Source organism: Corvus moneduloides, chromosome 3 (assembly GCF_009650955.1).
Source record: "Corvus moneduloides isolate bCorMon1 chromosome 3, bCorMon1.pri, whole genome shotgun sequence".
In the NCBI taxonomy this organism is placed as follows: Eukaryota; Metazoa; Chordata; class Aves; order Passeriformes; family Corvidae; genus Corvus; species Corvus moneduloides.
Window position 1 is genome coordinate 108,630,559 of NC_045478.1, and position 19,348 is coordinate 108,649,906.

Sequence of the window (19,348 nt, forward strand, 5' to 3'; positions counted from 1 at the left end):
GCCTTCAGCCAGAGGCTGCAACTCTATTTTAAGTCAGCATTTTTGGCTCTATCCAATTGTGCCAATTTATACCACAGAGACCTGGTCTTGCATTTTCAGGTACCCAACCTCTGGCTTCAAGATAAATCTGAGTGGGAAAAACAACAATGAAGTTTGCATGGCAGCTCTTCCTCTATCACTAAAATGGTGCCTGAACACGTAAAACTAGAATTTAACCCATTAGTGAAAAATATCTGAAATATCCTAAAAATGCCACTTTAAACAGCAGATGCATTCATAAATACTGAAAATCACTGTAATTAGGCATTGTGACTCAAAAGATGTTCTAAGCTCAACTCACAGAAAGAAGACAAATCAAAGACAGGCTTTCTTTTCAATGGCTCATAATGAGGAGCTCACCAGCAAAACCAAATTTCACTGCATAACCCCATGACTGGAGTTACTGTTAGTTACACTGCAGAAGGCAGAGTGGGTTTGCTGTCCTCAGAAGACTATCTAATATTTTCATTTAGACATGGCAAAAAATATTCCAAACAATGAACTTTTTAAAGCAGGTAATGTACTATACCAATGTGAGAAGCCAAGTCTACCTAAGCTTTTTGCTTTTCAAATGTTTTAAAACTCTAACTTGTGGCAATTTTATTCCAGTCTCCAAAAGAATGTCTGTTTTCCTTTCCTGTCCCCAAGTTTAAGCCATTTAAAAAAAAAAAAGTATCGTTTTGGAAAGACAACGAGGCAGTGGCAGCTTGATAGGCGTCAGAAAAATAGAGTGCCTCTTTTTGGAGCCTCTGAGCTAAAAGAGAGTCAGAAATTTTAGACTCACAGTTGCAAACGTGAGAATGGATGTGTGTGGATGTGCCTGTGAAGCTGCAGAAAGCTCCCTTGCCTTTAGAAGTGGAGAGGGAAAGACAGATGCCAACTGCAGCTGACCTTGTAGAAAGTCTATCTCTGAACTGGAGGTAATAGAGAGCAAACCAGGAAATATGTATTAAATTCTCAGTACTGCGATTGTTTTTGCCTCTCGTTTGTCTTTTACTCAGCCTCCTCTTGCCAAAAAGCCTCTATCCTCTGTCATGAAAACACTGTGGAGGACATGTGGGTAAACTTCAGACACTCTTACAGTGCAATACAGAAAACTACCCCACCAAAAAAATGGAATATGGGCACATACCACTGTGCACAGGGAAAAAGGAAAATTCACTCGGCAAAAGATACAAGAAATGCCCACTAAAAATCTTCCTTTTATGACAATCTAAAAGGCATCAACATATATACTGTGCAGAAAAAAGCAATCTCAGATTATTGCTTGAGTTATCACAGAAAGTTTCAAGAAGTCAGGTATGTGAACCACAGAATACTCTGCTGTGCTTTACTAGAAACGTTATGATTCACTTTTTGATTGCACCACTAATATGACAAAAAAAGGGACTTGTTAACTTTTTTTTAATCATGGAGACCAACTCCATTACCATTTTCAAATAAGATTAAATTATCTCCACCGAGCATCTCAAGTTTTAGGAAGGGAACAGTTTACTGGAATTTGGTACATATAAATTCAGTCTGCGGTTCTCAAGATGGGAAATAAAAACAGATAAAGTGAATTGAAAATCAGATTACTTCCAGTAAATTCAAAACCAGATTACATCCACTGATGTCCTCTATAGGATTTCCTCACGTAATTTCTTTCTTCTTATTCTTTGCTTATGTGTTAGTGAACAGTAAAAAAAAAATTGTATTCTAGGATTATAAAGCTTATGCTTAAAATCATCAGTGGTCTAAGCAGTGCAAGTCCTCAGCTGAGTTATGAAACAAAGTTAAACGGCAAAGTACTAGTACTGAATCTGGTTACCAATTGTAGGCAATTCAAGAACTTCATCCTCTGTAGAGATCAAATTCAGCATGTGTCATGACCATTGTAATTCCCAGTGGGGAGACGAGTTCTGCTCTCAGTTCTCGTGGTACAAACTGACACGTGTAGCAGTAGTCAGCCAAATCACCTTAGATTACAGCTTTAATTATCAGAGGAATTTTGATATGCATAAATCTAGGCTGCGCTTTTGGTTCACTAGTTAAAACTGAGTTTACAGTCCCAGGTATTTACTGCGTTTCCATGCAGATACAGCAGAATATGATATTTACTCCTAAACCACAGGAGAATCTAGAGCCCTACCATGGGACAGAGAAGTCCAGGCATGCACCTCTTTTGGTTCATTATTACAGACAATATGGGAGAAGCATGGGTCATCCCACGCCCGAACAGAGAGAAAGCAAATTATTTTGAAAACGAAAACTTATGCCACAGAATGAAAAGGTAAAAAAGAAAGCAACAGCATCCCATGACACCCTTCAGTTTTTGAATTTCCAAATTACTTTCCTGCCTCCTTCAGCAAAGAGGAAAGCCATTAACATAAACATCACCATCTGGCTCCTCAGACTGGCCCAATAAATCAATTTTCCAAACCACAGCTGACTTCACAAGAGACTCCCTATTAATTGCCACACTCATCCGTCACTGACAGCTCAGTGCTCCCTGTTTCTGGAGCAGCCCCAGCTCCGCAGGCCCTGGCTGTACTCACTGCGTGGGCCGGGTTGCACTGGTCGATGGGGCTCTTGAAGTCTGTCCGAAGTTCATCGAAGGCAATTATCTGAAAAACAATTTTTTCAACTCCTGTAATGAATTCTCATTCAAACACTTATTTTCCTTAAGGGATTAATTACATGCACTGACTGCCTTCCTGTCTTTCCAGGGAAAACATGGAAAAATAGCTTCCCCGACACACTCCCTTTAGAACTAAGTAGTTAAAACAAAGCATGGCATACTCCTACATATGACACCTAGAACTCATTAATCTGTCACTCTGCAAAATCATATCTATAGCCTTTTCAGTGTTGCTCCTTTCCATATTTCTTCCCTCATATTAACAAGAATTCTTTTCTCAAATTTCCACATGACATAAAACTACTTCACAAACAGATACATCTCCAGATTTGATGGAAAAAGTCATTAGCTGCCTAAAACACAGAGATGGATCTGATATGATGTTCCAGGTTTAGTACATAAACTGTCCATTTTATTAGTTGTTAAACCTACCTCAGATATTAATTCCAAATTAGTATCAGCTTTACCATCAAGCTGCTATTCATTAACAAGCACACTCCTCAAAAGGTAAAGCACTCTAGAGCAAACATGCCCTTCCTAAATTGTGGCAGGTTTTAAAACTTTACTTCAGATCTCACTAATGGAGAGATATCTTTTGCTCAGGTCCTTTGGTCTCCTCCATTAACGGATGGATTGAGACACCCTGGTAATTACTGATGCTTTTAAAGTACAGCAGATAAATTGCCTATAAAAATAATACCATTTGATAGCATTTTCTTGGAAGATCTTGCGTTAGCTCTAGTGAAGAGCTAGTGTTTTCCTGGAAGATCGTTTTCTTGGAAAGAAAACAGCTGTAATGATCCTCAGCATACTTCATTCAAAGATCTCAAAGCACATTCTTAACTTTGTGTTTGCATTCTAGTAATACCTTTTATTCTGCTTCTGTCTTGCTTCACCCAAGGAAGGAAAGCTCACTGACAGGCACCACATAAACAGATGTTAAAACAATGATTCCTTTTTAGACACTTTAAAACCCAAAGTCTCTGCTCTTAATAAGAGATGATGGAAGTACAAGGCAGCAATCTGGTAATTAGTAGAGTGCAACAGCCTTTCCATGATGTGTTACAACGTGCCTGCTTGCCTGGCTGTTCAAAAATGAACCAACTGGGTGTCAGCACAGACCTGCTGCATAGCCAAAATGCATTCATTTAGCAGAGATGGAAGGCAGGAGCAGAAAGCCTGAAAAGGGCCTGTTCTTGAATCATAATAATCTGGTGAGAGGCTCGAGAATAAAACCCAGAGCTACAATCCCCAAATTTCAGCAGCGCTCCACATCCCACTCTAATGCTGCATTCATCACACCAAAGCACATTTAAAAATCAAAAGTGTGGCATTTTACAAGAGCCCTCCACAGAATTCAATTTATTCAACTATGACAAGTCGAAGTGGCAGAATAAACCACAAAGGGAACTATAAAATGTGATTACAAGTGAAGCATTTCTCCCTATGGATGCAGTACCTCTTCAAGTTAGGAATCAGATCTGCAATGGTAAAAGAGCAACTAACAGAAGCTGTGAGGAGTTTGCAGTACATTTATGAAGAATAAGGCTCACGACACCTCTGTATTTAATTCTTCTTGGACAGGTCGTTATATTCTCCAGCTGGACCAACTGCTAAGAGGGCTACAACCCCACGAGTCAGTGTAACTGGGTATCTCTTTGCAGTTGGGTACCAGCATCAGCACTGACAGAAAGGGGGAAGCATGGAAAAGAGGTTAGACTCAAATATACTGCACATTTATATTTACTTATATTTTTCACTTTCTTTTCCTCCCTTTTTTTTTTAATTTCACCAACATTCCCAGTTCTGTAGCCAAGACCCTACTCTATTTGCTGGTACATAATTTATGTTATGTTTGCATTATATGTAAGTGCATTGAAACACATCTGACAGGTATTAAGCACACGGTTTTCACAGAACCAGTACGTAAAATGCAACAGTCTCACAGACAAACCTTTTGAGCCGCCTGAAAGTTATGACAATCTTAAGAGACACTTCTGCTACACCTGAAAGAGATTGAGGTCTGGTATCAAGCACACGTGACTGGAGGAAAGTTTCTTCAATAAAAGTTTCAGTGTCTCTCTGGAAGGAGGCTGACAAAAATAAACCCTCCTCAATTCTTATCATTTTATTTCAAAAAAAGTTCCATAATAGTTTATATTTTGTTACATCTCCAGAAATAGAAGTCTGGTGATGACAGGAAATACCTATTTTTATTTATGAAAAAGCACACTCCTATTTCCTATTTCTTAGTTACAGTGAAAAAATTTAAAGCGTAACATTAGGCAGGCTCAGACTCAGAGGAATATAAAGAAACTCCCAAAGCATTTTGGGGGCATGGGTTTTTTCTGTTTTGTTGTTGGGAGTGGGGTGGGTTGGGGTTTTTTTTTGTTGCTTTTAAATCTTACATGTTGTCTGTCTTAAATCGAAAGCCACAACTGAGTAAAACTGTAGCTTCTTAAGATTAGCAGTTGCTCACAACACACCGAGTAACTGTGCAACTAATTATATTATATTACTGAAAATACAGCTGGGCTGTGCTGCAGCGAGGTGTGCATAACTAATTAGGAAACATCTTCCTCTTTCAATTATAACTTGCCTTCTGGAGCAGTTTAATGCCCTGAGGTGTTGAGTGGCTGGAGCTGCCATTTTTCCATCCAGACCCCTAATAACCAAGTACTTGTCTCCATTAAGTATTTCACACACAATGCTTTCACGAGAGCTGTGGTGCTCTGACCACAGCCAGAGGAACAATCTCCTGCCTGTTCCCATTTCAGCTGGATGCAGTTCAGCTGCCTGACTCCCACACATGTACCGAGCAGAGCTGCTGAGTGCTCTGGGACAGCATCTGGACACACTCAAGGTCTGTTTCACCTCAGAAACTGCCCCACTTACCAGCATCTCGAGCAGAGCAGTTCATCTCATCTCATCTCATCTCATCTCATCTCATCTCGAGACAAACAATGTAATAGATCCCAGTCAGGGCACTTCATAAGAAATGACATTGTTTCACCTTCGTAAATGAATGTATTTTATAAAGCATTCATTATCTTTTAGTTTTCCAATCTAATTTGATCCAGGGTGGCAATCCAGACTACAAATCATGCACACACATGGACATCAGCAACCCAATCTCTCCGAAGGCCACACAATAAACGGACCATTCCAAAGAAAAATGACCAGCCCCTAGTCACAAAGCTGAACAGAATTTGGAAACATGTGCCACGTCTTACAAAAAGGAGAAGTTTATTTCTATTTGTGAAGATTCATGTTGTACACAGCTTCGTAGAGAGAGAATAGGATCATCAGGTATTTATTTAGGAACTTGAAGAAAAAAAAACCCAAAACACCAAGTGTAGCAGGTTTGGTTTGTAACCGGGCGGAAACACCAATTTAGTGTAGTGGTTTGGTCCAAAATACTCATTACTATTTACCTTCTGTGAGATAAGAATTAGGAGAAACGCAAAGCAGGCACCAAACTTGAAAGAATAGAAAGAAGTTTATTAACAGACCTAAAAGAAGAAAAAAAAGTCATACCACGCCTTCAGAACACTTCTCCTCCCCCCACCTTTCCCCTTCTTGCAGTGATAATGTAAAAAGACAGCCCTTGAGATGTTCAGTCTGTTACCACTTCCATAATAACCTTGTTCAGTCCATTTAGGAAGAGGAGTCTCTTGCCCATGCTATGAAAACATTATCACAAGGAGCCAGCCGCCCGGGTTGGTTCTCTGCTCGCATGTGAGTCCCTTCCCCCGTCTTGCAGCTTTTCCCACAACTGCTTTCGAGGGTCCACTCTTGAATTGCTGGGGTAAAATTTTAAGGTTGAGCCGTTCAGAAACAAAAGTTCTCTTCACCCATCTCTGGGAGCATTTCATTTCTAAGAATAGAGGCCCTTCTCCTTCCCTGGAAGCAAAGGGTCTTCCTCATCTTCCTCTTTAGAACTATCTCTGGGAGCATCTCTAGGACCTGAGGTTTTCTCTTTTTCCATTTGGAGCAAAAGTCCTCATCACTTCCATCTCTCCCTGTTCAAACTTCTCATGAAATTACAGCTGCGTCAGCATCTGCTTATCTCAGCGCAGGTGCTTTTGCTCACAAGTTGAATGCTCCACCCCCCATGCCTTCATGAAATTACAGCAGGTACTCTGATCTATCATAGCTTCACAACAGAATTTCAGCTTTAAGCATCTCCTCTTTCACTTCCCTCCGGTTTTCAGCTCTTCATAGCACTAAAAGGGTTAATCTCACCTAGGCCTTGCAGCTGGAATGTGGCTTATCGCTGTTGGTCACATGACCTCTGCCAGACAGCCGTGCAGCTTTAGCTGAATCTTGGCAGCTCTGGAGAGGGGAGCCGAGCCGCTCCGGCTGCCCACAGCCCTGCTGTGGGGGGGTTCCGCGGGTGGAACAGGGCCCGTCGGCTCCAGGATGGCCGTGGCCCGACCCGGCCTGGCCTGAGCAGGGCCTGGGCCGGGCCCGCTGGCCCCCACACGGGCCCCGCAGCCACCTGTCCCAGCACCGGAAACAAGACAGAGAGAGTCTGCCTCGGGGTTTCCTGTTCTTAAGTGTGGATCACGGAGGCGGTCACAACTTTAAGTGGCTTAAAGAATTGTCCATATTCAAAGTGGCCAGCTGATAGGTTCTGTCAGGTCACAGAAGGAGCTGTAAGCACTCCTTTGCAAGAACATCACTTCCGGGACGATGCTTGCTAACCCATGACACCAAGTTATCTGTTGACTTGCAAAGCCTTATGAGGAAAAGAAAAAGTGCATCATGTTTAGCAGTAATTTTTATAATTACTGCAGAAACAGGCCAGGGATTGAATAGACAATGCATTCAGCACTACCTTCTGTCTTGGGGAATTTTCCCTGTGAGTCCACACTGCAAAGCATTGCAGGAAGTTTGTTCTGCCACTACCCTAGGCATGCTTTTTCCTGGTGAGAGAAGTGTACTTGTGTGTGTTTTCCACCTAATAAAACTAAAGTTCTATAAAAATACTGCTTGCAGTCTCTGGTGATTCACACCATGTGCAAATCTCAAAACTCCCAGTCTAAGTCAGCAAGGAGTTTGCCCCAATTTATACACATAATGCATCAATGAGATCGTGATGACAATACAGGTTTCAATTGCAATTATATTTAGAAAATTTGTTTTCATTATCTGCATTCTCTCTGCTTATCAGAGAGACCATAACAGCTTTGAATAATGCAGTATTCACCTATGACCTATGACTGAGCATGAATTTTGCTTTCTTTCTATGCTTTTGTACCCATCAAAATGAAAATTTCACTTGATGCTAGAAATTAGCTATATCTCATTTTTAGGGAACATACTTTTTTTCTTAATCACTGAGCTCTTACAGAAACATATTTTAATTGAGAATGTGGTGGTTTAGGGTGGCAGTGAAGTTGGTGTGGGTGTGAATCCAGTGACAGCAAAGAAGTTGGGTATTATTGCTTACTGGCATCTCAGGAAAGTTAAGATAAAACAGAACTTGATGACAACCACACTAACCACAGAACAGAACAGTAACACCTAACATATGCTTCCTTGCCACCACCCTGTCAATGCACCACCATCCCATACTGAAGGAACTGTCTTTAATGGTTCATTTAGACAATTTGTCTCCCCCTCCACTCTCCCAGGCAGCTTTCACAGCACCCAGACCCGCAGTTCACAGGCTGACTGCAAGTCAGCACATGCACAGAAGTTAGGCAGGATTAGGAGCATGCTGTGCTCCTGAACTTCATGCCTGCTCAGCAACCGATGCACAGACATATCAACTGTCTTGGGAAAACGTGCTTGGCTGAGGAACTTTGCTGGATTTTGTGGGGCAGAAGCAGCAATTGAAAAAATGTGAGAGAGTCAGTCAGGTAAGAATGAAAAAGGACCGGGAAAGGAAGGTAAGTCACTGCCTTGACATGATGGAGTGAGGGAGCCCATGAAGAGCTACAGAGAACAGGGACATCAACAAAGTGACAGATTGAATGTTTTTTTTTTTTGCTACCCAATTCTTATCATGATATGAAATGAACCTGAACAAGAAATTTAGCTACGAGGTGCTCTTCTTCCCTCTTTGTTTTCTGGTTGAATTGATCTGGTTAATGCTACCAAGCACGAAAGATAACTCAAGATTGTATGAACGGAGGGGCAAACTGCCTCAAATTCCAGTGCATTTTATCCTTGTTGTCATTATTTCCTGCCTACATCCATTTATTAAGCAGCTCCTATTAAAAAAGGAAAAAAGTCTCAAGTCTTGGTTTTCATCATTCTTTCCCATGTAACACAGTAGCTTCCCAGACCAGTGTATCTGAAATGCTGGTGTTGATGAGAGCTAAGTAAAGGGCAGAGAAAAAACGTCAGATTGAAAGTAGTCCTTTCTTCTCTTTTCTCACCCCAAAGTATTTATCTTTCTGAATATTACAGTTATTAATTCACCACATATTAATAAAAGTAAACAATAATAATGAATAATGCTTTGCAGTTATAAATCTGCCTTCAAGGCAATGAAGGTCTTAACACAGGAAAACATTATTTCCATTTTTTAAACAAGGGAAAAAATGAAGCTCAAAGAAATTAAATTTTTTTACAGAAGCAGTGGCAGAAGAACGAAAGGCTGTGGATTTTTACACCATACAAAATTTAGGGGAAACAAAGAATACTGTCAGTACACTAATAACATGAGAAGTGAAACCATGCACTTCTGTCTGATTATTGTGCTGTTGTTCGTCTCTAGAGCAGAACACTGGTTTAAGCAGAGTCTTTTCGGATTAAGGTTGCAAATGGTTTTAAGACACTCAAGGGTAGAAAATTGTTCTATTTGTCAGATTTCACACTAACAATTGTATGGCATTTCCTTGCTCTACTTAACTTGAATTTCACATGCTGCCACCATCAAACAACCCGCCACAAAGAAATCCAAAACATGGCTCCATCCAGGGCTGCACAAGCAAACACCTGAGCACCCAGTTTACATCTCTTTACTGAAGTTCTTTTGTCTGTAAAAGGATATTACATTTAGGACAACATGATTTAAACCTTTTTTAGGCTCTAACTGGAAGCTTAAGCTAACGTAAGTCATGAAAATCTTACTGTAATTTCTTAAGTATTTAAGCCAGATCCTAAGACTTTTCCAATAGAAACTCCAATTGGCAAATTTAAAAAGGCATAATCTCCATCTGGTTAGCATGACTCAAAAGGATTTCTTACCTACCAATGGAAATAAGGAGGCATAATTGTACTACTCTAAATAAATACTGATGAAAATCCATAGAGGAAGGCTCTTTTGCTGAGAGCATGTGTGCACAAACATGCCAGCCTGCACTGCTATATTTACACCACTGTACTCCTCTGCACAGATAGAAACTATACAAGTGAAAATTAAACAAAACAAACAAAAGGAAAAAAAACCTAACAAAAAACCAAAACCTAAAACCAAACAACAAAACCAAACAAAAAAAACCCTACGCCCCCCCCCCCCCCAAAAACCCCCTAAACCCCCAACCCTCCAGAAAAGCAGTATTTATTGTATCAGCTACATGAAATTAGATTTCCAAGCCTGCAGAGAGGTGCAGGAGAAACCACTAAGAATTAAGAGTAACTATTTGGCAGTCACTTGAAACAGTCCACACCTATTAGTACAAGCATGAAAAACTCCATCCACACTGTGAAAAATACAGAAATGTATCTTCAGGGATACAACCACACTGTACAGAGCTTTGAGTGCCTTGACTAAAAAGTTACTACGTCCATGGTACCGGTTACTATTGCAGGCCACAATTTGGAAAAGCAAACTGATTTCTGAATGTAAAGAATTCATGTTATTAATTTTGACAAAACCACTAAAAAACCCTCAGCAGCTGCAAAATTCTGTTGTACACACAATGTTTCCAGAAGGATGATTTGACAAGCATCTATTGACAGATTTCTACAACTGCTATGAAATGGGCTTTTAAAGATAATTTCATCCAACTGCAAGGTGAAACAGTTTCTACTGGCTGGCTAGCAACAACAGGGTTCTGGTCACAGATTTCACTTGCTCACCACAGATACTGAAGTATCTTCCCCAGTCATCCTGAAACTGAGATGTCAACCCCCTCCTGCAGCAGAGAGACAAATGTCCCACTGATTCACCACAGACAGAGATGACCTGTGCTTTTATCACAACTTTATACCCACTCACTGTCTTCCAGTCTACACCAGCTGAAATCCAGCCAGACCAAAATCAGCTGTGCACATATAAAGTGCATTTTGTTAAGAGAAGGAAGACAAGCAGCAAGCTGTGCAGGAGGGATGATGCTAATATGGCTGTACAGAGCCTGTTTCTAAATAGGTTAATAGTTTTGCTCCCTGCAGCTAGGACACATTTCCAAACAGACTGCAAGCGGAGGAGGCATTTTTCAGGTAAGTCCAGACTGCCATCCTTCTTTCCCCCCTGAAAGGATTTCATCATTTTGTTGTCGTGATTCTTCTTTTTTTCCTTTTGTTTTTTTAAACCTTATTTTATTGCATTCAGTACAAGGAAACAGTTCAGAAACCAGCAGTGTTCTGTGACTCAGACACGCCCCACAACTCACCCCTCAGTGGGACACAAACACTTGCTACCAATACAAAGAAAAAAAAAACCCCACATTTTCAATTAGCACCTAAACTGGTGAATACACCACATTGTTCTGAACAGAATGAAAGTGGTTTTATACACAGAGATGCAATACTTCAGTTTAATTACATTCAGTGTGATAGAAACAATTCTTCTGCCTCAGCTGACTGAAGACTCCACGGGTCAGTGGTGAAGTTAATGTCACAGTCTGAACCAAAGGCAGCAGGTACGGACGGCATTCCCAAGTGCTTGTATGTGTGCTCTTCTCTTTTTTCCAAGAAAATATTACAGAGGATTTGACAGTGTTGCCCACCAGCCCCAAAGGCACAAAATCTATGCATCATTGTAGGCGGAGGGAAATACAGGTGGGATCTCTGCAGCAACAGGGAACAGAGTATAAATCTCCCACACTCCTTGTACTTCTGACACAAGCACGCCACCAGTATTCTCTTCCTGCATATGGTCTCCTCCTCCTACATGCAATGGGGTATTTCATGTGGATTCTTTATAAAACAAACAGGTTTTTTGATTTAGATAACAACATCAAAATGTTTTAAACATTTCGGTATCTAACTGCTTCTGATCTCTTCAGTTCAGCACCAAAACCCCAAGATCAGTTATTCACAGAGCACCAGTGACATCAAACTGACATGTCATTTCTGGGAATGCTGTCACTTGTTAGGTAGGTAGTAAGTTGGTTTGATGGTCAGAACTGGAAAAGCAAACAATCTGCTACAGCAAGGATTCCCACTCACAGCCACGCATTCGGCAAACTAAGAAAGGGCACCACAGAGTGGGTCACATTGGAAGGGACCACAGTGGGTTGTCTGGTCCAAGCTCCCTGCTCAAGCAGGGTCATCTCAGAGCACATGGCACAGGATTGTGTCCACATGGTTCTGTAATGTCCCCAGTGAGGGACACTCCACAACCTCTCTGGGCAACTTGTTCCAGTGCTCAGTCACTGCACAGTGAAGAAATTCTTCCTCATATTCAGGTGCCTCAGCTTCTGCCCCTTCCCCCTTGTCCTATTGCTTGACACCACTGAGAAGAGCCTGGATCCTTCCCCTTGATGCCCTCCCCGCAGACACTGACAGACATTGATGAGGTCCCCTCTCAGTGTCTCTTTTTGAGGCTGAACACGCCCAGCTCCCTCAGCCTTTCCTCGTAAGAGGGATGCTCCAGTTCCTTGATCAAAGCAAAGGTCATCATGACAAAGGTCATACAGATTCTTGCACCAGCATTTTCTTCTGTCCTGGAAAGGATGCAAACAAAGACCACATCTGCAGATAAGCTGAACAAGCATATGTATAAAGTTAGGCCAAGACTTCACCCCTAGTCTTGACCTCTTCAATGGGCCAAGAGGAAATGACGGGAGTTTGGATCCAAGCTTTACAGATGAGGTGTCAAACTCAGATCTGTGGCTCTGATCCAGGGAATAGCTAGTGCAGATAGACTGGTTTGCAGATCTCTTCACCAAGCAGGGGAGATGAAAGCAGTATTATTTTCTATCCATGCCCAGGAGAGGCTGGGGTACTCTGCTTTCAGCACAAGAGATAGCACTGCTTTGCCCTTGCACCTCTTTATACTAAATTCCACATCAACTAAGAAAACACAGTAAGAAACTAAACAACTCCAACATCTTTCTCACTGCCTCTTTATCACAGATGCATCACTACAGATTTCTACAGCTGCTACTTGCATAGGCCAAATTTTTCACTATCCAGGTTTTTCCACACCAAATTGGGGACAGACTAGACAGGACTTGGTGAAAGACCTGTACAAGAGGCTGGCCAGCTGCAGAAGGTAGGAGAAAAGGTGGTGGTCTGGTTACAGTGGACCAATAGCTGGTTTATTCTGTCTGGAAGCAATATAGCTGCCCCCCTATATTTTTAAGAGAGTTTATTCTTCTGCCCTTGTTTTTCCTCAAAATTACTAGTAATTTCTTATTTATCTCACCATAAATTCCGTGTGCTGCCATGCAATGTTTCTACTTGTCTTTTTACTCTCATCAGAATTACAGTATGGGGATATGCAAGGAGAAACACACTACAGACACATTACAGCCACAAAGCTCCATCTTCATAAATTATTCTCAAAATGAACTGAAGCACTTTTTCTATTACTTAACAGCACAAAGCTGATAATCCAAAGCTAGGAATAAACAGGCTGTTTCTGCAGAATAAATTCAGGGAAAGGGTAGTAAACAGACAGGAAAATGTACCAAAATAGGCCCAACTAGAAAAAAATATTCGCCCCAGAGAAGATGGTAAGAGAATGAGATCCAAAAGAAGAATTTTTTTTTAGTATCAGTAGATGAAAGTCATGGGTGAGAGACTGGCCAGCTGGCTGGAACTGTCCCAATGCAAGTATCCAATCTTATCATCACAACACAATTTGTTCTTTTCTTGAGCTTTCAAAGATTCCTACATATTGCTACAAGTTATTATTTTGGTATTTCTAATTACTGTTTTGCTGATACATGCTTGGGAGAAGCATTACCTTCCTTTCCCCCTGCACACTCCTTGGTTTTCCTCCCAGGTTTCTCATTGCTGCTGCTACATTTTCCCCCCTCTCCTGTGTTCTCCATTCCTACCAGCAGCGATTTATGCACATTCACCAAAATCCAGGAGACACATAAAGGAATCTGGGTTCTGTCACTAAAAAATCTGTTCAAGCATGTCACACATTACACCATACCCACACAGAAGGCTCATTACACAGGCTGTCCAAAACCATCCACCACCTGAATTAGCCATACCTTCTGGATTCAGGCAGCCTCTTCTGCTCAAATAATTGCCTCCCAAATGATAATGAGAACACAGCAATCTTCCCTCTTGTTAGTCCCTTGCTCATACATGGATTTTCTGCCTCTCATTTCCTCTTTCCTTCACATCTTTCTCCCTGAAGTCCTCCCTCCCACAGCCCCATTTTCCCCCTTCCCACGTCACTTTTATTCCCCATTACCCACTCAGCAGTGGGGTTCTACTTAATGCTGTCTCAGAAAGAAGCCCGTGGCAGGCAGAAATTCTGCTGGATCTGTGCTTCCTGCCTCTCAGTGGCACAGTAGGAGCCCAGCTGGACCAGCAAGAGGCAGGACAACGGAACAGGGGCTCTTCTAATGCAGGCAGCATCAGGCAGGGATGACAAGATTAAAGACCTTCCCAAGTTTTCTTTCTTTCCCAAAAAGAGGCCATGCAGAACTTGGAGGAAAAAACTGCAAGGCCAAGACACACACACACACACACACACGTGTGAAATGGCCTTCAGCCACACAGCAGTGTTTGCAGGGCTAAGGCAAGGGGAAGCAGTACAGCAGCATTACAACTGTGGTTGCAGAAAAATAGCAAGGGGAAGGGACACAGCAGCGTGTAGAAGTGACCAAAAATTGAGATTAGAAGAACAGCAACTCAAAAAGCATCCTCCCTCATCTATTCAGCCACGTTCTCATGAAACTCCTCAGTTTAATTACAGGAGCATGACTAAGGATAAGGATTTCAGCATAGCCAAACAGGCCTGTCACTTAGATGATCAGCAAATCAATTTTCTAAAGGATCTGTTAATAGTGTTTATATAATACTGAGGGAAGAACAACTCTGAAGCACATGCAATCAAATTGATTTCAGTGGAACCTTCATTATGTTTGCTTATAAATGCCCATTCTGTGAATGTATAAAGAAATTTCTAGTTAGATGGTGATACAATGTGAACTATTTAGCCCAAACTCATAGCGTGATAAAATAATAATGCAACAGAAGATTGACTAAACAATTACACACTTGAAACTGTGACTCACACACAGCATGAAGATGGTTGGCATTTAAATGCATTAAAAAAATCAAATGTCATTCTATTAAAAAATGGTGCTTGTATCAACAATGCCTGGCACTTGCACACTATCTGTTATAATTGCAAGGGCTATAAGTTACGAATTCTCACCATTTTACTGTAAGTCTCCTTAATTCTTTAAGTCTGGTTCCTCTGGCAATGTGCTTAGACTTCCAGATGTATTTAAAAAAACCCAACCCATCTTTGACAGCTAGAATATGACATGACCTGCAAAAGCATAGACATACAAAAGGACCCAAAACCAACTGAGATTTCTCATGACCTGTTACATTGGTGAGGGAGTTGCAAGCAGTGCACAATGGGAGAACTCGGCGACAGTACTGCTTCTTCATCTCCGTTATGTTCTGCTTCATGTGTTCACATGATCAAAACCGGAACCACAAGTTCAGCGCTCCTGCAGTATCTTGCTGAGAAAACCTAGTTCCATTGTAAATGTTTTGTGATTTTAATGTAACTTTCCACAATGACATTCCTAAAATAAATCCTTGCTTTAGAGCAATACCTTTTCAATGGGAAGGGGAGAAAAACATAAAGACTTTTGTCCTGCCTTCACAAGGCACATTGATGTCTCTCTGAATTTAAATCTACCCTCTGCTTAAAGCCATTCTCTCTTGTTCTTTCACTACACATCCTTGTAAAAAGTCCCTCTCCAGCTCTCTTGGTGGCCCCGTCCCAGTACTGGAAGGTGCTATAAGGCCTCCCTGGAGCCTTCTCTTCTCCAGGCTGAACAATCCCAATTCTCTCAGCCTTCTCAGGGCGCTCCAACCCTCTGAGCACCTTCATGGAACTCCTCTGGACCCACTCCAACAGCCATGTTCTTATGTTATGGATTCCAGAGCCGGACACAGAACTCCAGGTGGGGTCTCATGAGAGCAGAGAGGGAGAATCCCCTCCCTTGACCTGCTGGTCACACCTCCTTTGATGCAGCCCAGGATATGTTTGGCTTTCTGGGCTGCAGGCGCACGTTACCAGGTCATGCTGAGCTTCTCACCAACCAACACCCCCGAGTCCTTCTCCTCTGGGCTGCTCTCCATCCATTCTCCACCCTGCCTGTATCTGTGCTTGGAATTACCCCAACCCAGGTGCAGAATCTGGTCCTTGGCCTTGTTGAATGTCATGGGGTTTGTACAGGCCCACCTCTCCAGCTGTCAAGGTCCCTCTGGATGGCATCCCTTCCCTCCCGCGTGTTGACCACACCCCACAGCCTGGTGTCATTGAACCCACTGAGGGTCCCTTCGATCCCGCTCTCCATGTCACCAGAGAGGTAAAACCGCACCAGTTCCAATTCTGACCCCTGAGGAACACCACCTGCCACTGGTCTCAGCAATCGAGCTGTTGACCACAACTCTTGAGAGCGCAACCATCCAGCCAATTCCTTATCCACTGAGTTGTCCATCTGTCTAATCCATGTCTCTCCAGTTTAGAAGCAAGGATTGACACTTTCATTCAGGACAGTGTCAAATGCTTTGCACAATTCCAGGTAGGTGACACCTGTTGCTCTTCCCTCATCCACCAACACTGTAACTCTGTTGCAGATGGCCACCAAATTTCTTGGGCATGATTTGGCCTTAGTGAGGCCATGCTGGCTGTCACCAATCACTTCTTTCTTTTCCATGTACTTTAGCATGGCTTCTAGGAGGATTTGCTCCATGATCTTGCATTCAGTTTCCTGAGGTGGGTTCCACAGAAGTCAGCACAAAGCTCTTCTCAGGGAAATGAGCCAAGAGGACAAGACATAAAAGTCAGAAGCTGCACCATAGAAATTCCAGCCATGTGTAAGAATACAATGTTCACAGTGAAATGAGTAAAGTACTGGAACAAGTTCTCAGATTTGCAGAATCACAGAGGGGGTCAGGTTGGAAGGGACCACAGTGGGTTGTCTGGTTCAACCCCTTGCTCAAGAAGAGTCATGCCAGAGCACATGGCACAGGATTGTGTCCAGATGGTTCTGGGATATCTTCAGTCAGGGAGACTCCACAGCCTCTCTGGGCAATCTGTCCCAGTGCTCAGTTACCCACAAGTAAAGAAGTTCTCCTTCATCTTCAGGTGGAACTTCCTGTGCATCAGCTTCTGCCCATTGCCTCTTGTCCTACTGCTTGGTACCACTCTAGAAGAGCCTGGTCCATCCTCTTCACACCCTCCCTTCAGATACTGACACTGATGAGGTTCCCTCTCAATTGTCTCTTCCAGGATGAACAGGCCCAGCTCCTTCAGCCTTTCCTCAGAAGGGAGATGCTCCAGTCCGCTAATCATCGTCATAGCCCTCCACCGGGTCTGCTCCAGGAACTCCACGTCTCTCTTGTACTAAGAAGCCCAGAACTGGACACAGCACTCCAGATAGGCCTCACCAGGGCTGAGTAGAGGGGCAGGATCCCCTTCCTTGACCTGCTGGCAACAGTTTTCCTAATGCATCCCTGGATACCATTGGTCTTCTTGGCCACAAGGACACACTGCTGGCTCAGGGACAGCTTGTTGTCCACCAGGACCACCAGGTCCTTCTCCACAGAGCTGTTTTCCAGCAGGTTGGCCCCCAGCCTGTACTGGTGCCTGGGGTTACTCCTCCACAGGTGCAGGACCCTGCATTTTCCTTTGCTGAACTTCAGGCAGTTCTTCTCTGCCCATTTCTCCAACTGGTTGCAGTCCTGCTGAAGGGCTGCACAGCCTTCTGAGGTATCAGCCACTCCTCTCAGCTTGGTGTCATCAGTGAACGTGCTGAGGATGCCTCTGCCCCTTCATCCAAGTCATGGATGGGTAAGTTAAACAACACTGGGCCCAGTATCAGCCCTTCAGGGACACAACTAGTGACAGGCCTCTCCTGTGCCATGGATTACAACCCTCTGAGATCTGCCATTCAGCCACCTCCAAATCCACCTCACTGTCCACTCATCCAGCCCACACTCCCTGAGTTTGCCTATGAGGATGTTGTGAGAGACAGTGTGGAAAGCCTCGCTTAAGTCAAGGTAGACAATACCCACTGCTCTCCCCTCATCCATCCAGGCAGTGTTTCATCTCTCCACCCAAGTGATCTGGACAGGACCTTGAGCAGCCTGGCCTAACTTTGAAACAAGGCCTGCCTTGAAGAAGAGATTTGACTAGATGATTTCTTAGATTCCTTCCAATCAAAATTATTCTATGAACCTTTTATTATTTCTTTTAACAGGAACAGGACATTTCTGAAGTTGTAATTACCATCAAGGAACACAGGAACCATTTCGTTAATAAAATTGCTTCTTACTCCCTGCACATCATCACGGTCACAAACTGAATTTTTAACTGGGAACTTCCAACTGTGAAACACTGGAAGGTGACCTAGTAAATCAAACAGTATTTGACATTGTTCTGCCTTTACCCCATCAGCTGACTCTGCCTGTGACTTTAAGTGACTCTTTTCAGAGTGGAAATAATAATAATTCTTACCTGTTTCATGTGGGAGAGATACTTCATTTCCACAGAAATTGCAAGTGTTTTCCAAACTACCATCACCAGAAGAGTAAGCCTCCCAGTATCCCCAGTTTACAACTTAAGTGAGACCTAGTTCCATTGCCTGGAAGAGTCATCTCCAGCTGTCAGCAGCCACACTGGTTATAAATGAGGGGCATGTCGCAGGCACGGACGAAGAGGAATGGGTCAAAGAGATACCTGTTATCTGTATGGAAAACATTCTCTGCTGAGCTTCTTTCTCCTTCTGAAAAACACTTTGCTAAAAGGATATTTATGTTGGGGTGAGGGTAATCTGCTGAGCCAGAGGTCTGAGGGCTGAATTCAATGTTTTAAATGTGATTTAATGTAGTGTGTGGTGGCTGAGTAAACAAATACACATAATGAGCTATAAACTCATGCCTCCGACTCAATCTAATAGTTGTACTCACGGTCTAATAAAATATGACAGCTATATTGCCTTGCTTATTAACAATCATAGCAGTTACTGAAAAGCACTAGAAATAAATTATTTAACAATTTGGATATAAATCCCTTTAGTAAGTAGATTTTACAACTAATCCTAAGACCAAAAACCCCTCGGATATGTGACAACCAAGTAACATTTAAATAGCTCTCTGCACATATTGTGGGAGGCACGAGACTCCATAGAATAATTTATTTTACACAGATAATAGAGTCACTGTGACTTGTGAGGCATCTGGAATTACAGCCAGTGGCAAACACACACAGTTTAAAATCTTTCTCCAAATAAATCTCATCATGACAGTTCAAGCATACACAGAGATCCTGCTTAATCTTTCCACAGTACT

At 42.5% G+C, this 19,348-nt stretch overlaps 1 protein-coding gene across 1 annotated transcript in view; it reads right to left on the reverse strand.

Annotated features, from left to right (window-relative positions):
* The window catches only part of CNIH3 (cornichon family AMPA receptor auxiliary protein 3), a 46,242-nt gene that overhangs the window by 21,562 nt on the left and 5,332 nt on the right, over positions 1–19,348 (reverse strand). Inside the window, exon 2 of the mRNA XM_032103393.1 lies at positions 2,577–2,645. Within this exon, the coding sequence (XP_031959284.1) occupies positions 2,577–2,645 (69 nt within the window). The remainder of the gene's footprint in view (positions 1–2,576; positions 2,646–19,348) is intronic.